The sequence below is a fragment of the Salmo salar genome, chromosome ssa10, assembly GCF_905237065.1.
Source record: "Salmo salar chromosome ssa10, Ssal_v3.1, whole genome shotgun sequence".
Classification (NCBI taxonomy): domain Eukaryota; kingdom Metazoa; phylum Chordata; class Actinopteri; order Salmoniformes; family Salmonidae; genus Salmo; species Salmo salar.
This window is the reverse complement of record NC_059451.1, coordinates 114,754,100-114,781,259: the sequence shown is the minus strand read 5'-3', so window position 1 is coordinate 114,781,259 and position 27,160 is coordinate 114,754,100. Positions and strand designations below refer to the sequence as shown.

Here is a 27,160-nt window from a genome sequence, read left to right as displayed (position 1 = left end):
TCTTCCTATAGAAAGGGAGGAGCAAAATGGAGTTGTGATCAGATTTTCCAAAGGGAGGGCGGGGGAGTGCCTTGTAGGCATTTTGAACAGTTGAGTAGCAGTGGTCCAATGTTTTACCAGTGCGAGTACTACAGTCAATGTGTTGGTAGAATTTCGGTAGCGTTTTCCTCAAATTTGCTTTGTTAAAATCCCCAGCTACAATAAATGCAGCCTCGGGATATGTGGTTTCCAGTTTGCATAAAGTCCAGTGTATATACAGGTAACTGCCTAAATAAATCAAACACTTGAGTAAATGATAAATGACACAAAGTGTATTGAAAGCAGGCGCTTCCACACAGTTGTGATTCCTGTGTTAATTAAGCAATTAACATCCCTGCATGCTTAGGGTCATGTATAAAAATGCTGTGCATGCCATTATTTTGGCTATGCCCCCATAGGATGACAATGCCCCCATCCACAGTGCACGAGTGGTCACTGAATGGTTTGATGAGCATGAAAACAATGTTAACCATATGCCATGGACGTCTCAGTCACCAGAGCGCAACCCAATTGAATATTTATGGAAAATTCTGGAGTGGCGCCAGAGACATCGTTTTCCACCACCATCAACAAAACATCAAATTATGGATTTTCTCATGGAAGAACGGTGACGCATTCATCCAATAGAGTTCCAGACACATAACACTGTGAATTTCATTATCCCTCTGAAGCAGTGGAGGCTCCTCAGAGGAGGAAGGGGAGGATCATCCTCCTCAGTGAATTTCATGAAATAAAATAAAAAGTAAAACATTTAAAAACGTATCCTTTCAAGATAAAACTAAATAAAATACATTCACATCACCAAATAATTGATTAAGACACACTTTTTTGCAATGAAGGTCTACAGTAGCCTCAACAGCACTCTGTAGGGTAGCACCATGGTGTAGCCGGAATACAGCTAGCTTCCATCCCCCTCTGGGTACATGACTTCAATACAAAACCTAGGAGACTTATAGTTCTCACCCCCTTCCATAGACTTACACAGTAAGTATAACTAGGGCTGTTGTGGTGACCGTTTTACCGCCACACCGGCGGTCATGAGTCATGAAGGCAGTCACATGACCGTTTAGTCAAGGTAATTAGGCTTCTCCAAGCTCTGATGCTGCTACTGGTCATTAGAACTCTATTGTCCCTCTAATTACTCTGAAATCAATTCAAATGTTTTGAAAATCTAATCAAACACTTCATGAGAGCCCATGAGCTCATGTTGCGCCACATTTCTATAGGCTATGCAATTGTGTGAGAAAACAGAGTGATGGCCGCTAATAAAAAGATGAGGATCTCAATAGCTTTCAATAGGCTAGGGCTACTATATTTATTTCTCAACTTTCCTAATGTTAAGCACATTACTTATATTTTCAACAGGAGTATAGCCTACCTGGCTGGCATGAAACAAAAACACTGGGAAAAGCGTCCTCCATTCGCTATTTAAGTGCATATATGACATGTATTTTTTCCCGCTGCCCCTGTTTTGATACAGGTGCATGATAATGGTCCATTCTAAATCAAAACAAATGTCACACATATATTATTTAGTATATGTGTCACGTCCTGACCATTGTAAGATGTTATTTTCTATGGTAGAGTAGGTCAGGGCGTGACAGGCGGTGTTTTGTGTTTTTCTATGTTTTCTATTTCTATGTTCTTAGGTTCTAGTTTTTGTATTTCTATGTTGGTTTGTTTGGGATGATCTTCAATTGGAGGCAGCTGGTCCTCGTTGTCTCTAATTGGAGATCATATGTAAGTAGGGGTTTTTCTTCCTGGGTTTTGTGGGTGATTATTTTTGAGTAGTGTTTGTTTCTCCTCTGCGTCACGGTTTGTTGTTTTGTCAATTCAGTTTATTTATGTATTGCAAAGTTTCACAGATTAAATAAAATGTGGAACTACACCTTGGTCCTCTCCTTTTGACAGCCGTGACACTATGTAAAGACAACGTTAACTCAAGAATAGTCTGATGGGTTTACAATATTAGCCTATTCCATGTGAATTATATATTATCACTTGTGAATGATGCCCAGCACAAGAAACAATGCCTTTTTTTGCAACTTTTTCAAATCATAGTCGCACACCTCACGTAGCCTAGCCCATAGGCCTATATGTTTCAATAAGGTTTGTAACACAACTAAAGTAGCCAAATAACCTCTTAAAATTAAGCACATTAATCCGCTTTACAAGGGGTGTAGAGCCTTCTAAGCAGCGTGTGACTTTCAGGTGCACCTTTATAATAAAAGCATTACATGTATAATCGCACTTGCGGTCACTTTTGATAATAGTGTCTTCTGCTAATGGAACATTCGGGCTTATAGCCTACTACCATGTGTGCATTGCTGCGCTTATAATGTGAAGAAATAGCCTAATAGTTTATCAACATATTTTAAGCTAAATGTTTTGATCTGTTGCATCATCCACATTGCATAAAATGTTTTTTTGATGCTAGTGGTTGTATTCATTTAGGATCTATTGCATCCCACAACTGTCCCAGACGATGTCTGGAATATTTATTTCTCACACAGAATAGAATAGGTGAACTTTTGTACTATGGGAGATAGTAGATTGACATAGGCTAGTCCTTTTGTTGTTCGTTGTGCCTACTCTTGTTGGCTTGTTGGCTTGATGGCTGATGAAAAGTAAATGTGGACAGTTCTTCCAATATCTTCAATATACACATCGGAATTGGTGCACCTCGGAATTGGATAAGGACGCGCACAGTTGCGTCCCCGATGTGTCTGTCTTCACTTGTAGCCATGTGACAGAGAGCCATGTGAGTGAGAGAAGCTTCGGATTGCACAGCATACTCAGGGAGAAGGGCACAATGCAGATCTCCGGGCCGCAAAAGGGTACATTAAGGTCACAAAGGGAATGCCGTTGTGAAATTCGAGGCATTATCAAGTACTTGTCAAATTGTGAATGAGAGACTATTGAAGTGTGTACAGCCTGCGCAAAAAAACAAAGCAGAGCTCATGTCTTTCAAGCAACTTTTTCAAATCATCATTAGAGTCGCATCATGCAGCCTTACAGTGTAATAAAAATCAAAACATATAGCCCAATGTTTGTAGAACAACTAAAGTTACATTAATTACTCTAAATTAAGCATATAGAAGAAGCTATTTCTTTGTTAACCGCTTAACATAGAATAGCCGCATGTGCGCACTCCCTCAAATCATTTGGAGAAAATATTTATATTTTATTCAGCTTTGTTCAATTGTAATTCTTCATACTATAAAATAATGCCACGGAATTAAAAGCAAATCTTGTCTGCTAAATGAACTAGTGTAGCCCGCAGCCATTTGGCATAGCCACATCAGGGCCTAACATGAGGACAACTCAGAGTATGTTATTATTTTCTTCTGAAATAGACAACATTTTCATCATATCATGCTTCTTTAGACCTGCCTAAAATAATTAATGGATTTATTGTGAAGGTGTAGGATATATTACATGGATTTTTCAAATGGCCTGTAGGCCATTTTGTGTGGCAGCCAGGAGATGCTAAATGTGTTTATGTTAATTAACGGTCAATTACCGTGAGACCGACGGTTATTTGCTTGACAATCACCGGCTGACGAAATTTTGTGACCTCCACAGCCCTAATTATGACAACTTCCGATAGACATCCAAACATCCTATCAGAGCTCTTGCAGCATGAACTGACATGTTGTCCACCCAATCAAAGGATCAGAGAATTAATCAAGTACTGAAAGCATAAAATACAGCTAGCTAACACTGCAGTGCATAAAATGTGGTGAGTAGTTGACTCAGACAGAGAAAGACTATAGTTGAACAATTTCTTCCAAAATGAAGGAGAAGCAAGAGAGCGATAGAAAGAGATTTCATAGTTTTTTACACTTTCAGTTTCGCTTAGCTAGCAAATTCAGCTAGCTAGTTTAGCCTACTCAAACACCCTGTTCAAACAGAGGGATGCTATGTTAGCTAGCTGGTTATATTCAACACAACATTAGAACTCTTCCAAGTCAAGGTAAGCTTTTGGTTTTAGTAATTAACTGCCATTGGGCCTGCCAGTGTAACTGCTAAACTGCTTACTGACTGTACACTGTAACGTTACTGCATGATTATAGCGGGTTTACTAACTCATTAGTTCTATTAGCTATGTTGACTATGATGTTACTTTAGCTAATATGGTGACAATGATGTAGGCTGTGTGTAGTAGTTATGATATGGTCTGGCTTGGAAAGTTTTTTTTCCTGGTCACATTCAGCTGATGTGTTCTGCATTGAAGTCCAAAAGTGAAGGGAAAAGTTGAGTAGAGGAGAATGCATATATGCGAGAAGGAATACAATGTGGCTGCTTTGAAAGTAAACTGTGTTTACGTGAGATCAGGGGTGCATTCATTCCGACGATTCTGTTGAAAAACGTTTCTTAAACAAAGGCAAACGGAACTAAATGGGGATAAACATACCTGAATTTGTCCAATAAAAACTATTGTTTGCAACAGTTGGACTAATGATTACACCCTAGATCAGCTAGACGCAGGCAAGAGTGTGCAAGGCTGTATTGAATGTGTCACTGTCTGTCCATGTGTCACTGTCTGTCGCCTCAAATTTTTATTTCGACCTATTTGCACCTATGTTGTAAACTTTCATTCATAGGCTAGGTTGTAGCAACCTCATGATGGGTATAAGGAAAATGTGAGTATCATGTAGTAGCCTAAACCTATCGCTGTTACATTGACCTGGGTGAATGGAATATGAATGACAGTCATCCAATATGCTGTAATAGAAAAAATAGGCCATGCTCATAAAAAAGAATGATCCTCCCTCATCTTAAATGGCACCGACCGACACCGCTCTGAAGAGTATGAATTAGGCTTTTTGAGAAGGTTTGAATCCTATGCAACCTGCCTACACAATGTTTGAAGTACAATAGACGAAGACAGCTACTGTAACAGGTCAAAGCTGTGTGCTGGAAATCCTTGATAGAGCATGGGAAAAGTAGGCAATGTGGTGCTCGTGAATGTCCTTACTTTTTCAGTTTCAGACCAAAGCGCACCTCTCACTCAAAACATATTTTTGTTTGTTTCTAATTTAACCTTTATTTTGACAGGGAGTCATGCTGAGACCAAGAATATTTTACAGATGAGCCCTGTTATTACAAAAACTAATTAAGGTTAGTAATTGAAGATAGCCAACAAAAGTAAAACTATATTTGTTAACTACTAGTTAATAGCCACAACAACAACAAAAATTCTGGACAGAATGTTAAAATGTTGTGACGTTGCATAACTCTGACAAATAGCCTCCAGGGACAGTTTATTTTTAGCTACTAAAAAAGTAAAATAAATACACAACTAACTAATAAACATAACAAGAGCAGCCTTGTAAACCAGCGAGTGGTCCCAGAGGAAAACATGTCTCAGTCTGCTCCACACAGGAAGCTGAGGCAAAGTTCACTTCTCACAGGTCTAGGGAACATAAGGATGTGGTCAGATCACCCCAATGCTTAGTGTTACTGTATACAGCTAGCCTAGGATACTCCCCATTTTTATTTATTTATTTTCCCAGGTATGTTGACTGAGAACACATTCTCATTTACAGCCACGACCTGGGGAATAGTTACAGCGGAGAGGAGGGGGGATGAATGAGCCAATTGTAAACTGGGGATGATTAGGTTGCCACAATAGTATGAAGGCCAGATTGGGAATTTAGCCAGGACATCAGGGTTAACACTCCTACTCTTACGAAAAGGGCCATGGGATCTTTAGTGACCACAGAGAGTCAGGACACCCGTTTAATGTCTCATCCAAAAGACGGCACCCTACACAGGGCAATGTCCCCAATCACTGCCCTGGGGTATTGGGATATTTTTTTTAGACCAGAGGAAAGGGTGCCTCCTACTGGCTCTCCAACACCACAGCATCTGGTCACCCATCCAGGGACTGACCAGAACCAACCCTACTTTGCGTCAGAAGCGAGCCAGCAGTGGGATGCAGGGTGTTATGCTGCTGGCAATGACCCAAGTGCTGTATACAGCTAGGAAAGTCCTTACAGCTACCTTAGGAAATTACTGTATACAGCTAGCCTATGACATTACTGTATACAGCTATCATAGGACATAATATGATTACAATCTTTTTTGCTGGTAACGTAACTGATTACCGTTTTTTTGTAATCAGATTACATGTAGCATGTAATCAGGTACTCCCCAACCCTGCCAATACATTTTCTCAATAATGACCGTAAAATGTCTAGCAAACCACCTGTAGGCCAAACAACTAATTAACTTCGGCCAGCATTTCCCAAAAGGCTTGTTACAGAACTGTTCCATGTCTACATCAACCCAAAATATCCAACACCTAGCAGACATCGTTTCATGTTATCAGTCAGTCAAGAGTTATAGACTTGTCACGGTGCGGAGTGTTACGTATGCAGACAGAGTAGAGAAATAGAGTACCAGTCAAAAGTGTGTGATTGGAAGACATACTGTATATAGTGATGTATATAATTCTTCAGAACAACGTATATGCCTTCAGCTATTTTTCTTGCCTGTCCTTAATGTGAGCGAACAGGCATATGCCACCACATGCCATATCATATGCCACTAGACATTTACAGTACCAGTCAAAAGTTTGGACACACCTACTCAGTCAAGGGTTTTTCTTTATTTTTACATCATTCTACATTGTAGAATAATAGTGAAGACATCAAAACTATGAAATAACACATCTGGAATCATGTAGTAAGCAAAAAAGTGTTAAACAAATCAAAATATATTTATATTTCTGTCACGTCCTGACCATGGTAAGCTGTTATTTTCTATGGTAGAGTAGGTCAGGGCGTGACAGGGGGGTTTTCTAGTTTTGTTTTTTCTATGTTGTTATGTTCTAGTTTTGTATTTCTATGTTGGGTTGTTCTAGTTTTTGTATTTCTATGTTGGGCTTTGTTTGAGATGATCTCCAATTAGAGGCAGCTGGTCATCATTGTCTCTAATTGGAGGTCATATTTAAGTTGGTGTTTGTCCCACCTGGGTTTGTGGGAGATTAATTTTGAGTAGTGTATGTTTCATCTCTGCGTCACGGTTTGTTGTTTTGTCATTCAGTTTATTTATGTATTGCATAGTTTCACAGAATAAATAAAATGTGGAACGACACACACGCTGCACTTTGGTCCGCTTCTCCTTTCGACAACCGTGACAATTTCAGTTTCTTCAAAATAGCCACCCTGTGCTGCTACGTTTTTTTCCAAAAACCACATGCTTTGCATGATGCTACAGTTTGCTATGTGCTTTGGGCTTTTATTTGTAAGTTGCTGAAAACTAAAGGTGACCGACTTACTATGGAATCCGGCTGAACATAGCCTATGTCCTCGATGCCCTTGATATTGATGATATCCACCTCTTTCTCTTTGCCAGGGACGGGGGTGGACCTCTCATTCCTCTCCATGGCTTCTCCAGACTACTGACCAGGCTCTTGGAGAGGGTCTTCTGATGGGTCTGGGTCGTGGGTCAGGTGGGCTCTACCTGGGGAGACAAACAGTAAGGTGCACCTCTCAAGTCTCAACACATCCATTCTGGGTTGGTTGAAAAGTACCGTAGATTATGAAAAAGCTATTCCGTAGGCTATAAAATAGGCCTATATGAGATCAAATGTATAGGCACATATAATATAGAGTATGTGTCTATTAAATGTTTCCGGTGCATATCTTTTATATATTGTATATCTTAAACTTGCCTTGACTGTGGTAAACCAATGGTATTCAAACTATTTCAGCGGGGACCCCATTTATTGCACCAGAACTCCTGGGGACCCCCAACCCACACACAACCTTAAAATTGATACATTTAGATTTTCACATCAACAAATAACCTTCAATGTATTACATTTTCATCTCTCTTAACAAAAATAAGAGAACTAATAAATACATTTACTCAATGAAAGTGTCTTTTTCTAAATATTTTTCTCAAAAACATTTGTATATTGTCCCATAAAATACAGTGCCTTGCAAAAGTATTCATCCCCCTTGGCGTTTTTCCTATTGTGTTGCATTACAACCTGTAATTTAAATTGATTTTTATTTGGATTTCATGTAATGGACATACACAAAATAGTCCATCTTGGTGAAGTGAAATTAAAAAAATCACTTGTTTCAAAAAATGTAACAAAAAAAACGGAAAAGTTGTGCGTGCATATGTATTCACACCCTTTGATATGAAGCCCCTAAATAAGATCTGGTGCAACCAATTAACTTCAGAAGTCACATAATGAGTTAAATAAAGTCCACCTGTGTGCAATCTAAGTGTCACATGATCTGTCACATGGTCTCAGTATATATACACCTGTTCTGAAAGGCCCCAGAGTCTGCAACACCACTAAGCAACAGGCACCACCAAGCAAGGGGCACCATGAAGACCAAGGAGCTCTCCAAACAGGTCAGGGACAAAGTTGTGGATAAGTATAAATCAGGTTTGGGTTATAAAAAAATATCTGAAACTTTGAACATCCCACAGAGCATCATTAAATCCATTATAATTTTTTTTAAAGAATATGGTACAACAATAAACCTGCCAAGAGAGGGCTGCCCACCAAAACTCATGCACCAGGCAAGGAGGGCATTAATCAGAGAGGCAACAAAGAGACAAAAGATAACCCTGAAGGCGCTGCAAAGCTTCACAGCAGAGATTGGAGTATCTGTCCATAGGACCACTTTAATCCGTACACTCCACAGAGCTGGGCTTTACGGAAGAGTGGCCAGAAAAAAGCCATTCTTTAAAGAAAAAAATAAGCAAACACATTTGGGGGGACTCCACAAACATATGGAAGAAGGTACTCTGGTCAGGTGAGACTAAAATTGAGCTTTTTGGCCATCAAGGAAAACGCTATGTCTGGGGCAAACCCAACACCTCTCATCACCCCGAGAACACAGTGAAGCATGGTGGTGGCAGCATCATGCTCTGGGGATGTTTTTCATCGGCAGGGACTTTGAAACTGTTCAGAATTGAAGGAATGATGGATGGCGCTAAATACAGGGAAATTCTTGAGGGAAACCTGTTTCAGTCTTCCAGAGATTTGAGACTGGGACGGAGGTTCACCTTCCAGCAGGACAATAACCGTAAGCATACTGCTAAAGCAACACTTGAATGGTTTAAGGGGAAACATTTAAATGTCTTGGAATGGCCTAGTCAAAGCCCAGACCTCAATCAAATTGATAATCTGTGGTATGACTTAAAGATTGCTGTACACCAGCGGAACCCATCCAACTTGAAGGAGCTGGAGCAGTTATGCCTTGAAAAATATTGACTTTGGTGGGGGTGAAAAGTTATGCACGCTCAAGATCTGTTTTTTGTCTTATTTCTTGTTTGTTGTACAATAAAAAATATTTTTTATCTTCAAAGTGGTAGGCATGTTGTGTTAATCAAATTATACACACCACGCCAAAAATCTATTTTAATATCAGGTTGTAAGGCTACAAAATAGGAAAAATGCCAAGGGGGTGTATACTTCGCACGCCACTGTATATGAAAATATTAAATAATGAATATTTACAATCACAGAAAATCTACATCTTGATGATTTTGTTAAGGTTGACCTAATTTATTACCATGTGGGGGAGTCAGAGAATACCTTCATGCAACATATCACATAAATAATTTTGTACATTAATATGCATGAATATCAAATAATGATTTACTGGCAAAATAATATAAATGAGCAAATTCTGGAAAACCATCTTCATCTTCAAGAAAGGTCTTTAATCCCCCTTTACACTTGTGTAATCCACATCTATGTAATAACAGAATGTTTAAAAGTGTTGCGTTTGTTTTCCATAGTCATCCAACTAAAGCTTCTAAAAGCAACATTTGTATCTGTGAGATCATCCCTCTTGGTCTTCCCGCTAGCTGCCCAGGCAGGCCAGGGTCTGAGGGAGATGACATCTGAGAGTTGTTTATTTTTTAGACATACTGCATGTGAATTGCTCCTTGGACTCTGTTGAACCTAACCCGGATGGTGCTTGTCCTCCACTCAAAGGAAAGATGTGCGTGCATCTTCACTAACATAAGCTACTGTCCAGCTGGTCTCCATCTAGTCCCTAACTATCTCTGACTCGGGGCTCACTTCTGTGCAACTTGAATTCCCTGTTAGCTTTAAAACATCGGGCTTCCATCCAGTTGTGTGTTTGGCAGTTTAAATAAGCAGACCCAAGTATTAGAAGGAGTCTCCGTGGGAATCATTGGTAAAAAAAAAAAAAAAGATAAGTTAAGCGGAAAAGAAAAAAGAAAAAAATTGACTTCCTCTTCTTCTAATATTAGAATGGTGTCTGTGGAATTTGGACACACTACACTTCAGTTAATATCAAGTTGCCCGTAGGTCAATATATCTACACAGGATACTACAAACTGCCTATCGGTCAAAATATATACACAGGATACTACAAAACGTTCTATAGGTCAATACATCATCACAGGATACTACAAAACTGTCTATAGGTCAATATATCAATATAAACTAAAATGGCGCCGAAGAAGAAGGCAGACGTTTTACCTGACCCCAACCGATTGTGCTTTTTTGCTCATTTATTTGCGTTGTTTGTAACTTTTTTTAACTTATTTTGTACATATTGTTGCCGCTACCGTCTCTTATGACCGAAAATAACTTCTGTACATCAGGACTGCGATTACTCACCACGGACTGGCAGAATCCTTTTTTTTCATCTAACGAGTCTGACGAGCCCGACGCTTTCTCGGGAACAGGCCCAGATCTACGTGATTTGCGTGAAGAGGAGGCGGAGAAAAAGGGGCAGGCTTCCTTCTGAGAATTTGTAGGCAATCGAATAAACCCCCATTCTGCTAGAAAATTAGCAATCTTTGGACAATAAAATAGATGACCTACGCGGAAGATTAAACTACCAACGGGACATTCAAAACTGTAATATCTTATGCTTCACGGAGTCGTGACTGAACTACGACACTATCATCAGACAGCTGGCTGGTTATACGCTGCACCGGCAGGATAGAACAGCGGCGTCTGGTAAGACAAAGGGCGGCAGACTATGTATTTTTGTAAATAACAGCTGGTGCACGATATCTAAGGAAGTCTTGAGCTATTGCTCGCCTGAGGTAGAGTATCTCATGATAAGCTGTAGACCACACTATCTACCTAGGGAGTTTTCATCTGTATTTTTCATAGCTGTTTACATACCATCACAGTCAGAGGCTGGCACTAAGATAGCATTGAATGAGCTGTATTCCGCCATAAGCAAACAAGAAAACGTTAAACCAGAGGCGGCGGTCCTAGTAGCCGGGGACTTTAATGCAGGGAAACTATAAATCCGTTTTACCAAATTTCTATCAGGATGTTAAATGTGCAACCAGAGGAAAAAAACTATGGACCACCTTTACTCCACACACAGAGAAGCATACAAAGCTCTCCCTCGTCCTCCATTTGGCAAATCTGACCATAATTCTATTCTCCTGATTCCTGCTTACAAGCAAAAATTAAAGCAGGAACCACGAGATCAGTAAAAAAGCGGTCAGATGAAGCAGATGCTAAGCTACAGGACTGTTTTGCTAGCACAGACTGAATATGTTCCGGGATTCCTCTGATGGCATTGGAGTACACCACATCGGTCATTGGCTTCATCAATAAGTGCATTGATGACGTCGTCCCCACAGTGACTGTACATACATACCCCAACCAGAAGCCATGGATTACAGGCAACGTCCGCACTGAGCTAAAGGCTAGAGCTGCCGCTTTCAAGGAGTGGAACTCTAACCCGGAAGCTTATGAGAAATCCCGCTATGCCCTCCGATGAACCATCAAACAGGCAAAGCCTCAATACAGGACTAAGATCGAATCGTACTACACCATCTCTGACGCTCGTCAGATGTGTCAGGCCTTGTAAAGCATTACAGACTACAAAGGGAAGCACAGCCGAGAGCTGCCCAGTGACACGAGCCTACCAGACGAGTTAAACTACTTCTATCCTCGCTTCGAGGCAAATAACACTGAAACATGCATGAGAGCATCAGCTGTTCCGGAAGACTGTGTGAATACGCTCTCCGCAGCCGATGTGAGTAAGACCTTTAAACCGGTGAACATTCACAAGGCCACAGGGTCAGACGGATTACCAGGACATGTACTGCGAGCTTGCGCTGACCATCTGGCAAGTGTCTTTACTGACATTTTCAACCTCTCCTTGTCCGAGTCTGTAATACCAACATGTTTCAAGCAGACCACCATAGTCTGTGCCCAAGAACACTAAGGTAACCTGCCTAAATGACTACCGACCCGTAGCACTCACGTGCTAGGCTGGTCATGGCTCACATCAACACCATTATCCCAGAAACCCTGGACCAACTCCAATTTCCATACCGCCCCAACAGATCCACAGAAGATGCAATCTCTATTGCACTCCACACTGCCCTTCCCACCTGGTAAAAAGGAACACCTATGTGAGAATGCTATTCATTGACTACAGCTCAGCGTTCAACACCATATTGCCCTCAAGGCTCATCAATATGCTAAGGACCCTGGGACATCTTCCTCTGCAAAACATCTTCCTCTGCAACTGGATCCTGGACTTCCTGACGGGCCACCCCCAAGTGGTAAGGGTAGGTAACAACACATGCGCCACGCTGATCCTCAACACAGGGGCCCCTCAGGGGTGAGTGCTCAGTCACCTCCTGTACTCCTTGTTCACTCATGACTGCACGGCCAGGCACGACTCCAACACCATCATTAAGTTTTCAGATGACACAACAGTGGTAGGCCTGATCACCAACAACTACGAGACAGCCTATAGGGAGGAAGTCAGAGACCTGGCCGTGTGGTGCCAGGACAACAAGCTCTCCCTCAACGGGATCAAGACAAAGGAGATGATTGTGGACTACAGGAAAAGGAGGACCGAGCACACACGACAAAACCTATTCCCCCTCAGGGGACTGAAAATATTTGCCATGGGTCCTCAGATCCTCAAAAGGTTCTACAGCTGCACCATCAAGTGTCACGCCCTGATCTCTTTCACCTGTCCATGTGCTTGTCTCCACCCCCTACAGGTGTCGCCCATCTTCCCTATCATCCCGTGTATTTATACCTGTGTTCTCTGTCTGTTTGTTGCCAGTTCGTCTTGTTCGTTCAAGCTAACCAGCGTTTTTCCAGTCAGCTCCTATCGTTTCCCAGCCTCTCTTTCCTCGTCCTCCTGGTTTTTGACCTTTGCCTGTCCTGAACCTGTACCTGCCTGACCTTGAGCCTGCCTGCCGTCCTGTACCTTTGCTCCACCTCTGGATTACTGAACTCTGCCTGTCCCTGACCCAGAGTCCGCCTGCCGTCCTGTACCTTTGCCTTACCCTGGATGTTCGACCCCTGCCTGCCTTGACCTGTCTTTGCCTGCCCCTGTGCTACAATAAACATTGTTACTTCGACAGTCTGGATCTGGGTCTTACCTTGATTCCTGATATCGAGAGCATCCTGACTGGTTGCATCACTGCCTGGTATGGCAACTGCTTGGCCTCCGACTCCAAGGCACTACAGAGGATAGTGCGAACGGCCCAGTACATCACAGGGGCCAAGCTTCCCGCCATCCAGGACCTCTATACCAGGCGGTGTCAGAGGAAGGCCCTAAATATTGTCAAAGACTCCAGCCACCGTAGTCATAGACTGTTCTCTCTGCTCCCGCATGGCAAGCGGTACCGGAGCGCCAAGTCTAGGTCCAAGAGGCTTCTAAACAGCTTCTACCCCCAAGCCTTATGACTCCTGAACACCTAATCAAATGGCTACCCAGACTATTTGTATTGCCCCCCCCCACCACCACCACCTTCATGTACATATTACCTCATCTAACCGATGCCCCAGCCATTGACTCTGTACCGGTACCCCCATGTATATAGTCTCTTTATTGTTATTTTACTGCTGCTCTTTAATTACTTGTATTTTTTTAAACTGCATTGTTGGTTAGGGGCTCGTAAGTAAGCATTTCACTGTAAGGTGAAATACAACACCTGTTGTATTCGGCGCATGTGACTAATACAATTAGATTTGATTTGATATATCTACAGAGGATACTACAAAACTGTCTGTAGGTCAATATATCTACACAGGATACTACACAGGATACTATATATCTACACAGGATTCCACTAAACAGTCTATAGGTCAATATATCTACACAGGATACCACTAAACTCTTTATAGGTAAATATATCTACACAGGATACCACTAAACTCTTTATAGGTAAATATATCTACACAGGATACCACTAAACTCTTTATAGGTAAATATATCTACACAGGATACCACTAAACTCTTTATAGGTAAATATATCTACACAGGATACCACTAAACTGTTGCATATAAGAGAAACCAAAGTAGCGTAAATTCATGATAAATGTTCAATCACCTAATGAAAATAAAATACATGTAATATTGAATTTATAAATCAGTATAAAGGAGAAAAAAATTATAAATATAATGGGTCCACAAAAATAGACACACACACACACACACACACACACACACACACACACACACACACACACACACACACACACACACACACACATAAATGCCTAAATATAGTACATTTTGGTGTTGTTTTGACAATGTAATTATGTTATAGGTTAACTATAAAATATTCAATATGATTTTACATAGACAATAAACTACATTGACAAATATTCTTAGTAATAAAATTAGTAAATTAATTGTCGTCATTGATTCTTTCTATTTATTTTGTTGTTGTGCCTGGCCCCATTCTCATCCATTCTGTGCTTCCTGAACTCTGAATCTACTCAACTCTAAAGTAAAGTTCTAAAACTCACACAGTCCTAAAACGACACCAGTTTTCTTGTTTTACCTGCTTTGAAAAAGTTTGACACTAACTTACTCAGAGGGAGAGAAAAAAGGATGAAAATAAATAAAATAAGGTTAAAAAATTGTTAAAAACCCCAAACATGCTTATTCAGCAGAAATCAGTATTACACTCAAAAGAGGTGTGCTGTTAGATCTCCCAGACCAGACCCGATGGGACTCCAATTAGAACTACCTTGCAAAGTCAACAGACCACAACAATCTTTGTGGACAGAGTCAGGTCTTTCCTCTCAAAACCCAAATTGTAATCCCACACCAAACTCAGTCCTACTCATAGTGATTGACTAGCTACTGGCTACATAAGTCTCTATAAGACAAGGGGAGGCGATATAGGAACAATTACATCGGACTAGAGATGACGTTTCAGTGGCCCTTAGTGTGATGGTCAGATATAGTGTACTGTTAACCTCTATCCAGTACAGTCGGAATCTGATAGACCACCACACTGCACCTTGTCCGAAAACTGCACCTTGTCTGATCACTAATCCTTGTCTGATCACTGCACCTTGTCCTATCTCTGCACCTTGTCCGATCACTGCACCTTGTCTGTTGACTGCACTTTGTCCTATCTCTGCACTTTGTCCTATCTCTGCACTTTGTCCTATCTCTGCACTTTGTCCTATCTCTGCACCTTGTCCGATCTCTGCACCTTGTCCGATCTCTGCACCTTGTCCGATCTCTGCACCTTGTCCGATCACTGCACCTTGTCCGGTCACTGCACCTTGTCCTATCTCTGCACCTTGTCCTAGCTCTGCACCTTGTCCGATCACTGCACCTTGTCCGGTCACTGCACCTTGTCCGGTCACTGCACCTTGTCCGATCACTGCACTTTGCCATCAACTCCCTTTTATTCTAATAACGGCACTATACTGCATTTACACTATGGACATCACTGTACCTGTATATGCTGTATTTGTCATGGCAGCATCCCTTCCTCTTCATGTATCGATATTTTCGCTCTGTAAATTGGACATCATCACCGTAAATCAGCTTTACTTCAGAGTTTTGTTTTAAGTTTTCTGTATTTATATAGTATATGCTGTATGTTGACTATGTTGACCTTGTGTCTTTATTATGTCTGTACATTGACTATTGCTGGCAGCACTTATTCACTAAGTATAATTCCAGGTATGTGCAAATGTACTTGGTGAATAAAGTGATTCTGAGCCTGGTTCCTCTCTAGGTTTCTTCCTTCTAGGAAGCACAATATTTTGGGTCTAGGTTACTGTAAAAGCACTTTGTGACAACTGCTGATGGAAAAAGGGCATTATACATTTGATTCATTGACTCAATGGGACTGCATATAGGTCATAGGACAACCTTGCAAGTGAATGTGACCCCAATGTGTTGACACTGTGTTGACATTCTACATCCCAAAAAGCATCTACCACATGACGGCCCCCAAGGCAGAGAGTGGAAGGGTGGTGTAGCAGTGAATCCTTCTAGGGACCCAGAGCTAATGACATTGCAGATTTCAGGGGCCCTACAGGTAAAGTAGTATGTGATGTGCGTAAACACCTAGTAATTCCATAGCAGATATTGACTTAAGGAATCTGACTGAACTTACGCAGTGTAACCATACCAAATTGTTTCAAATGCACTTTGACAGCACATGCATGTAGGACCCAGACCTAATGACACTTCAGATTTCAGGGGGCCCTTGAGCTTTAGAAAATGTCTAATGTGTGAGCAAATACATTATTAGCCAAACTGCACAGTCATTATTAAAGTAACTGTCCAGTGTTTCAATATTTCTATGAAATATAATCTATAATTACTTACAATGTGGGTGAAATAGTTTTCCTTTACACATTTTTTAATTAAGTGTTAAAAAGCAGTTTTTTTCTGTGTTGGAATGGTGTGGGCGTGCCTCAACAACAGAAGGTGTGGGTATATAACGGTCATTAAAAATAATGTGAGTAGATGATGATTTGCCGGCTCATCCTCTGCAGGAGTATGACATCATCCCCTATGAGGAAATAGCAAGAATTGTGGAAACTGTATGTGTAAGATACAACTTTTTGGTGTTTTTTTTAATTGTTTTTCGCCAGTTAATGCTTTCTCCACAAATACGGGTATACAGTAGGATGAGTCAGCAACATTATTTAGGTATGCGTTAACAGAATATTAACTTTTAAAATTGAGCTTTTCTATGGACAGTTACATTAACACAGCGTTCCCAAACCAAGGGTCGTCTGATATGAAAATTGGGTTGCCGGATAATTAACAAAATGTGGAGAAAAAATATATATACATACAAATATATATATATTATAATATAGTCGTTGTATCAAAATCACTGTAATGTGGTTAACCTTAACATTCTAAATGAAAATGATTTAAATCTAAAATATACAATTCAACCAGAGATCATGGAAAAAGTCTGCACTTGACCATTGCACTTGAATCATTCTTTGTCAGATAACACTGTTAAACGAATAATTTATGCTATTGCTAGCAATCAAAACGAAACTCTAACTGCTGAACGATTCAAAAACTCCCCAGTTTATGCTCTCCAAATTGACATTAGCTGTGAGGACCGAGATGCCCATGCATTGCATGTTGTTCGCTATACATGTCGGGGGATGCTATTCACGAGGACATCTTTTTCTGTCTCACGATTCCCGAGCATTCAACTGCACATGGGGATGTTCAGTGTGCTGCGTGGCCATATTGACCAAAAACAGATTCCATGGGATCGAATGGTGGGCTTTTGCACAGATGGGGCTCCATCTATGGCGGGACGGCGCGCGGGCATATGCTCTCTAGTTATGAATGTGTCTCCCTCTGTCATGTAGACGCATTGTATGGTTCACCGAGAGCAAATGTCCTCAAAATAGCTGAGCACAGAAGTCAGAGATATGCTACAGCAGGTAACTTTGATTGTAAACTACATCAAACCACATCCACTGCGCGCCCGCCTGTTCGCAAAACTATGTGAAGACACGGGATCAGAGCATGACAATGTTCTACTTCACACGGAGGCTTGGTGGTATCGAGGAGCGTTGGAAAGATTTTTCACATTGAGAGAGGAACTGCTGTCATTCACAATGGATATATAAATTAGACTTGGTTGACTTTATGTGTAATGAAAAAAATATATATCCTTGAACACAAGCATGCAGGAGACATAGAAAACGTTATACAGATTCAGAGGAAAGAATTCTTATTGGAAAGTCTTTCAAAAGCGAACCATGCCCCTTCCCTCGGCTGTGCATGTTTCTAACAGAAAACAGCATCTGTAAGTGTCCCACAGGAGTGATGACTGATCACCTTCAAGGCTTGGAAGAGCACATTAGGAACAAATTCCCAATCCGTTTGACTGTGCCCCTGGTTCAATTGACATGCCGGTAAGTGAAATCCAACAGCTGAACGAGCTGTCATGTGACCGAATGCATTCACTGGTCATACGGAGGAGTTTTGGTTGCTGACTCAACTGGAAGAATACCCTGCCGTCTCCCTCTGAGCATTAATGCCGCGTTCAAAACAACTGGGAACTCGGAAATCTCCGACTTCCAACTTCAGTGCGTTCAAGACAACTGGGAACTCTTTTTTTTTTGTTTTGTTTTTTTACTGTCAACCAACTCGGAATTCCAAACTCAGGAAATTGGGCCTCTTTCTAGAGCTTCCGACTTTCCGAACTGAACATCACGGACGTCATGATTTGACCTCGTATTTTTCCGAGTTCCCAGTTGTCTTGAAAGAACCATCAGCGCTCTCGTCTGTATTAAAACCAAATATCGATACAGGTTGGATGTGACAGCAGAGATAAGGTGCGCACTGTCGACCACGCCCCCTGACTTGAGACCTCTGACGCGACATGCATCAAGTACACCCATCTCATTAGTGGTGGTGAGATAAGACACATTATGTCAGACTAATTTCAAATTGACTGTCATAGCCCCACATTAAAAGTATGTGATGGGGAGTTGAGAAGACAATCATAAATACTTTTAGAATGTTTTTCAATTCACTGCCATAGCCCCAAATAAAAAAGTGAATTACATAATTATTTTCACATGGTTGGCATCGCAATAATTCAAATATCAAAATGGGGTCGTGGGCCTAACATGTTTGGAAACCCATGCATTAACAAGAATAATTAGTGCAAACCAAACAAAATTGCAAACCAAAATGCTATCAAACAACAGTTCACAAAAGGGGGTCTTGTCATTAGATAAACCCAATACATTTATCAGTTACAAGTCACACAAGTCTCACACTTACAGGGTGGATAGCCTCGGCCCACAATAACAACTCGATAGACCGAACACAACGCATGCAGCATTGACAAGATTACCTTCTGACAGCCGTGCAAAGTGCACACAGACCTGACTGACAAAGACAGGTGAGGGTTCCACGACAGGGAAAACTCTTCTGTCGCTCCTCGATTAGTACACATGACACCCTAGAATCAGAATGGGTTCCCCTCCTCAAACTCGGCTCTCATCACTAAATGATATCCGACAATAGGAAAGGTAAACGGGACGTTGTGGTCACTCTGCTATCAGGCATCGCTTCGGACAGAAACAATGCGCTCAGAGTCAGTCAGTGTAACTTAGAACTGACCTTTGTAGCTCCCTATTTTAAACTGTCAACGGATAGCTTAATGTTTGTCTACCAAATAATATACTCACATTTTGTACAGTTGCACTGTAACGGAAAACGGTATATTATACGGTAATTTGGGAGTATTAATAACAATACTCTGAAACGTTTTATTGCAGAATACTGTCATTTATGGTGCATTGTGGGAAAATTGTGAGGCCAGGGAAAGAATCCTGTCTCTCAAATAGGACTGTAATTCCATCCCACAGAATATAGTACCTATCTTTGGAACGCCAGAAACCTTTTGACCCCTAATGAGTGCATGTTATTGTTGTTTCTGGCTTATTACCATTTCTTTTAGGTGTGCCTTGTAAGATGCTTTATTTGTTACACCTGTGAGTGAGAATGCTGTACCAATTATTTTCCAATGTGCCTTGATTGGTTGAGCATCTTGCCATGTCCTTTTTGTCTGTTTTTCCCTGTAATCGCTGCCAGTTTGGAAGCCTTTGTTAAGGCCTCTAGATGTGCAAATGATATAAAACACAAACTATTCATTAATATACTGTAATGAGTAAACACTTTACCTAGCAGCCAACCTGCTTGCACCAATACCTTGTAATTACAGCATAATAGTCAATGTAACGGTATTGTACTGTGTGCCATTACACAAGTACTTGCTTCGATATCGTATTTATATTACAGTTAGGTGTACTGTAATATGAAATACAGAATTGTACTTGCCACCGAGCTGTCTGTAAACTTAAACTACTGTCTAATTCACTTTAACCATTTGTGTAGCTAGTTTCATGTCTGTACAGTACAACACAACTTTGTTAACGCTGGCTCAGACTCAAAACTATAACGTTATCAGCAGCTCTCTGAATTGCCTCTCACCTTGCCGGGTCCAACCAGTCCACATCACTGCAGCATGTAAACATGCTCTCTTTACACTTTAAGTTAAAGAAGCAAGAAACAAAGTAAAGAACTAGTTCACAACATTTTATATCAGAATCCAAATTTAAAACGTATATTTATTCACAAAACTTTCGAGAAAGAGATACACATCTCGTTTAATGTTTATTACATCGTTATTAAGCATGCATATTAAAGGGTTTTATTGTCCTACGTGAGAAATTGAGATGGCATGTATCATTTTGAAATATGCATTTAAACATACAAAATAATAGTTTACTGTGACAAGGCTAGTCATTGTTTCAACATCCCCACCGAGCCACAGACATGTACACTGAACAACATAATACAGAGATGTATCAGCCACTTTTTACCTGCAATGGATGAAATAGTGTAAGGATGTCCTGTCCAACCTGCTGATCCTGCTTACAGGTCATTTAAATCCATAACGACTAAGCAGTCAGCCTCTCGTTGTTTTGAGGACAGTCAGCGCACTGCGCTCTTGTCAACCAATTGCACAAGCCCTCCTTCCTCGAGTCGCGTAGAAAGTGTTCAGGCAGAGGTATGCATGAACATCTATGGCTGAGGCAGTCCCTGTGCGGTTGACGTCTCAGTCATATTTCTAATGGTGTACAACAAATTTAATTAACGTACCAAACAAGCCCAACTCAATAATTCAAGTTTGCCAATATATTTACGCAGGCCATCTGGGTTTTGATCCGTATGCAAGAGACATCCTACTTCACTTTGATGTGTAGGCGGGCATTATTCTCTGTTCCACAAATAATGCAACTAACTATAATAGCCTAACCAATCCACCTAAAAGCTAGGTACTCCACCATGTAAAATGGTGCACTGCAAGCAAATATGAACAGTGCCTGTGGTTTTTAGATATAAAATATATCTTAATCTGTAGTAGACATTGTGCAACCTACAAGAGAACCCAGACATACCGCAACCCTCACCTTTTGCTTTGATACCTCAACCTTTGTTGTGATAGAATCAACTACTTGCAATAACACTTTTAGTCATACATAATGATAACAATCAGATGGTAGCCTAATCATCATATGCTATGGCTTTAAGGTTGTCCTGTTTGGAGAGAATCTCGCTTGTTTACTGCTTGACACTAGTTACTATGTGAGATCACATCAAATGCTAAGCCAGAGCTTTTCTTTACATGACCAGGTAAAACTCTACCTGAGTATTTGAGTTGTTGTTGAACTCGCATGACTTCAAGCTGAAAAATAAGGGAGATTTCCTCCCAAAAATGTAATCCAAAGGTGAATGAAGCACAAGACATTATAGGCTTAAGATTTGGCCAACATTCTTACAATTAAATGCCAATTGAATAATTGGATTTGCCATCACATACGCAGTTCAAGCAAACAACAAACTCAAGTCACAAGTAAAATCAAATCAAATCACATTTTATTTGTCACATGCTTCATAAACAACAGGCGAAGACTAATGTAACAGTGTAGGTTCCGTCCCTCTCTTCGCCACAACCTGGGCTCGAACCAGGGACCCTTGCACACATCAACAACTGACACCCCACGAAGCATCGTTACCCATCGCTAACTAACTAGCCATTTCACATCGGTTACACTAACAGTGAAATGCTTCCTTACAGGTCCTTTTCAAACAATGCAGCATTGAAGATAAATATAAACAAATTATAATTAAACTACAAACAGTGACATGAGGAATAAATACACAGTAAATAATGAATAACAAAATTGAGTAAAAAATAACATGGCTATATAAAGGAACTACCAGTATCGAGTCAATGTGCAAGGTTACGAGGTCATTGAGGTAACTATGTACTGTAGGTATTCCTTTTGTCCAGGTGGGTGAGGGCAGTGTGGAGTGCAATAGAGATTGTGTCATCTGTGGATCTGTTGGGGCGGTAGGCAAATTGGATTAGGTCCAGGGTGTCTGGGATGATGGTGTTGATGTGAGCCATGACCAGCCTTTCAAAGCCCTTCATGGCCACCGATGTAAGTGCTACGGGGTGATAGTCATTTAGGCAGGCAGGCTACCTTGGCGTTCTTGGGCACAGGGACTATGGTGGTCTGCTTGAAACAAGTTGGTATTACAGATAGGGTCAGGGATAGCTTGAAAATGTTAGTGACGACACTTGCCAGCTAGTCAGCGCATGCTCTGAGTACATGTCCTAGTATTCCGTCTGGCCCTGTGGCTTTGCAAATGTTAACCTGTTTAAAGGTGTTACTCACATCGGCTATGGAGAGCGAGATGACATAGTCATCCGGAACAGCTGGTGCTCTCGTGCATGGTTCAGTGTTGCTTGCCTCAAAGCGAGCATAGAAGGCATTTATCTTGTCTGGTAGGCTGGGCAGCTTGTGGCTGGGTATCCCTTTGTAATCCGTGATAGTTTGCAAGCCATGCCACATCCATCGAGTGTCAGAGCCGGCGTGGTAGGATTCCATCTTAGTCCGGTATTGACGCTTTGCCTGTTTGATGTCTCATCTTAGGTCGTAGTGGGATTTCTTATTAGCATCGAGATAGGTGTCCCGTTCCTTGAAAGTGGTAGCTCTAGCCTTTAGCTCAGCACGGATGTTGCCAATGGCAACATGGCTCTGGTTGGGGTATGTACGTACGGTCACTGTGGGGACAACTTTGTCAATGAATTTATTAATGAAGCCGGTGACTGATGTTGTAAACTCCTCAATGTTATCAGCTGAATCCCAGAACATATTCCAAGTGAGCCATTAGAACAAGAACTCAGTGGCCATGCCACTTCAATATTATTAAAGACCATCCTGGATCTTTAATACTTGAGAGTGAAACAAACCCATTGTTTTTTTGTTCTTTAGTGCAATATTAAATAAGTGGTAATCAAATCAAGAGCCTAAGACTTTGAATTTAAAGCATTTCATTCCATTACAGAAAACTCTTTGGGTTGGTTGGTTTATGTAACCATCTAGCTTCTTGTGAGCTGATTTCCAGATAAGTTTCCTTTTCCTGCCTGCCTGCCTGCCTGCCTGCCTGCCTGCCTGCCTGCCTGCCTGCACAATTAAACGTCACACAGCAAGGCTCAAACGTCACACTGAGTGGCACAGTTGCGGATTGTTTCACAGCAGTTGAAAGTAAGAGCAATGCTATCAATTCATCCACATCCAGCATTCTATTTGACATTCATTCTTCTTTGAATCCCATGAGTGAGTTATGACAGACACACACACACCAGTGGAAGCTCCTTGGAGGACCATCCTACTCAGTGAATTTCAGAAAAATAAAAACAGTGAAACACTTAGTTATAATTTTTAGATAAAACTATACTAAATATATTCACGTCACCAAATAACTGATTAAAACAGACTGTTACAATGAAGGTCTACAGTTGCATCAACAACACTTTCTGGGGTAGCACCCTGGTTCAGCCGGAGGACAGCTATTTTTCATCCTCCTCTGGGTACATTGACTTCAATACAAAACCTAGGAGGCCCCTTCCATAGACTTACATATTAATTATGACGACTTCAGGAGGACATCCTCCAACCTATCAGAACTCAGCATGAACTGCATGAACTGACAATCACTGGCTGTGTAACGGCCGTCAAAGGGAGTAGACCAAGGCGCAGCGGGTGGAGTGCTCATTTTAACGTTTATTTTAATAAACTTGAACACGTAACAAAAACAAGAAAACAAATGACAGCTAAACAGTTTTGCAGGCTAACCCTAGTAGTGCAAAAACAACTTCCCACAAAACCCATTACAAAAACACCCCTCTATATAGGACCTTCAATCAGAGGCAACGAAGAACAGCTGCCTCCAATTGAAGGTCAAACCAATAACCCTAAACATAGAACTAGAAAGACTAGACCAGAACATAGAAATATACTAACATAGAACATAACCAAAAAACCCCAGAACACTTTAAACAAATACCCCCTGCCACGTCCTGACCAAACTACAATAACAAATAACCCCTTATACTGGTCAGGACGTGACAGGCTGACAATCACTGGCTGACGGAATTTCGTGACCGCCACAGCCCTAATTATGACAACTTCTGGTAGACATGCTCCAACCTATCAGAGCTCTTGCAGCATGTTGTCCACCCAATCAAAGGATCAGAGAATTAATCTAGTACTGGAAGCAGAAGCTACAGCTAGCTAGCACTGCAGTGCACTACGTGGCGAGTAGTTGACTCACAGAGAGAGAAAGCCAATTGTTGAACAGTTTTGAACAAATTAATTTCTTCCAAAATCAATGAGAAGCAGCAACGAGAGCTAACTATATTTCGCTTAAGTTTTTTCACTTTCACTTACTTAGCTAGCTAATGCAGCTAGCTAATTTAGCCTACTCAAACACCCAGCTCAAACACAGAGGAATGGTATTTATGTTATCTAGCTGGCTAAAGCTATCCAACACTGGAAATCTTCCAAGTCAAGGTACGCTTTCGGTTTTATTGCCAATGGGGCCCACCTGTGTAACTGCTAAACTACTTGCTGTACACTGTACTGCATGATTGTGTTGGGTTTACTAACACGGTAGTTCTAGTATCTATGTTGTTGACTATTACATTAGCTAACATGGTGACAATGATGTAGGCTGTGTGTAGCGGTTAGGGAAAGGTAAAGGGGATACCTAGTCAGTTGTACAACTGAATGCATTCAACTGAAATGTGACTTCCGCATTTAACCCAACCCCTCTAAATAAGAGAGGTGCAGGGGCCTGCCTTAATCGACATCCACATCATCGGCGCCCGGGGTTAGCAGTTATGGTTTGAAGGTTTGGCTTGGAGAGAGTGTGCAAGGTGGTATTGAATGTGTCACTGTCTGTCACCTTGATTACTCCAATTTGTCTTTCGACGAACATGTGCACCTACGTTATAAACTTTCATTTGTAAGCTAGGTTGTAGCAATGGGTATAGGGAAAATGTTTGTAACATGTATTAGCCTAATATCGAGCTTGAGCTGGGTGAATGGAATATGAATGACAGTCATCCAATATGCTGTGATAGAAATAAGGCCGTGCTCATTAAAAATATTAGCATCCTCCCTCATCTTAAACGGCACCGACCGCCACTGACACACAGAGAGGAAGAGACACACAGCAGCATCTGCTAAGCCAGAGGAAGAATGACATCGTGGGAAGTGGTGTCGGGGCGATGGTTTCCCATCCATATCTGTGGCAGTTCAGAACCACAGCTCCCCATGCAACAGAGCAGCAACAGCTCCCAGAAGGACCCTGTAGGCCTGTAGACCATTTCCTGCTTCTAATCAACAACACCTCATTGGATCGTTGTAGTCAAGGCCGTAAGGAAGTTAGATACATGATATATGGAAAAGAGTGACACTTAATTACATGATAGATACACTACCAAAATGGATGCAGTGTAAAGGAAATTAGACAATAAGGCAATCATTGGATCATTGTAGTCAAAGTTAGATACATGATTTATGGATAAGACTATAGGCTTTATAATAAATATGCTGCGTTCGTCTTTGAAGTTTAACAAAAATGTGAAATTAGACCAGCTAGGACTAGCAGGCAGGCACTTGTGTGTGAAGATATTCTCTTTAATCATAATCATCCTTCATATTTTAGTTGAGGAAGAACAGTGTAAGAACCACACATTGCTCTTTTCATGCAGTATATTTTGGACTTGTTTCTTAATTAATAAAATATTCCACCTTACCAAAATACTACCCAACACATTATTCTCCTCAATTCACCTCATGATATTGTAATAAATATTGTTTCCTGGGAAATGTAAAACATAGACTGAAAAGGGCTGAATGAGTCATCTGAATCAGGGGAGCATCATGACTGAGTATTTATCCTGTCTGATTGTTTACCACCAGTCTTTATTTCACTGCATGGGAATAGAAACACAGGATGCTATACATAAATGACTAATTACCCGTTTTCTTTTTTTACAGATAATAAAAAAACATCTGTTGTCTGAACTTGTGGCGTGGGATCACGTTTACCCCTGGTAGAGTATGTTCGGTTCAGCAATTTGTTTTAGAGATAGGTGAATATGACCCATATATTTCAATGTATATTTCAATGTACAGTATACTGAACAAAAATATAAATGCAACATACAACAATTTAAAATATTTTACTGAGTTACCGTTCATATAAGGAAATCTCTCAATTGAAATTAATTCATTAGGCCCTAATCTATGGATTTTCAATTTTACAGAGCGAATGTGATTGTTCCAAACGTATATCTACAATCAATCAATCAAATGTATTTATGAAGCCCTTCTTACATCAGCTGATGGCACAAAGTGCTGTACAGAAACCCAGCCTAAAACCCCAAACAGCAAGCAATGCAGGTGTAGAAGCACGGTGGCTAGGAAAAACTCCCTAGAAAGGCCAGAACCTAGGAAGAAACCTAGAGAGGAACCAGGCTATGAGGTGTGGCCAGTCCTCTTCTGGCTGTGCTGGGTGGAGATTATAACAGAACATGGCCAAGATGTTCAAATGTTCATAGATGACCAGCAGGGTGAAATAATAATAATCACAGTGGTTGTTGAGGGTGCAACAGGTCAGCACCTCAGGAGTAAATGTCTGTTGGCTTTTCATAGCCGATCATTCAGAGTATCTCTACCGCTCCTGCTGTCTCTAGAGAGTTGAAAACAGCAGGGCTGGGATAGGTAGCACGTCCGGTGAACAATTCAGAGTTCCATAGCCGCAGGCAGAACAGTTGAAACTGGAGCAGCAGCACGGCCAGGTGGACTGGGGACAGCAAGGAGTCATCAGGCCAGGTAGTCCTGAGGCATGGTCCTAGGGCTCAGGTCCTCCGAGAGAGAAAGAAAGAGAGAAAGAGAGATAGAAAAGAGAGAAGGAGAGAGAATTAGAGA

At 41.1% G+C, this 27,160-nt stretch overlaps 1 protein-coding gene across 2 annotated transcripts in view; it reads right to left on the bottom strand.

Annotated features, from left to right (window-relative positions):
• LOC106561616 (anoctamin-1) overlaps positions 1 to 20,913 on the bottom strand; it is a 101,257-nt gene extending 80,344 nt beyond the window's left edge. Inside the window, exons 1-3 of one of the 2 annotated variants that reach the window (XM_014125740.2) lie at positions 20,690 to 20,886; positions 20,298 to 20,353; positions 7,328 to 7,512 (exon numbers count right to left, since the gene is read on the bottom strand). In XM_014125740.2, coding sequence (XP_013981215.1) covers positions 7,328 to 7,435 — 108 coding nt within the window. In that variant the 5' untranslated portion in view covers positions 7,436 to 7,512; positions 20,298 to 20,353; positions 20,690 to 20,886. Of the gene's footprint in view, positions 1 to 7,327; positions 7,513 to 20,297; positions 20,354 to 20,689 lie in introns of both variants that reach the window. The other variant, XM_014125739.2, reaches the window with a different exon arrangement.
• Positions 20,914 to 27,160: the final 6,247 nt, after the last annotated feature.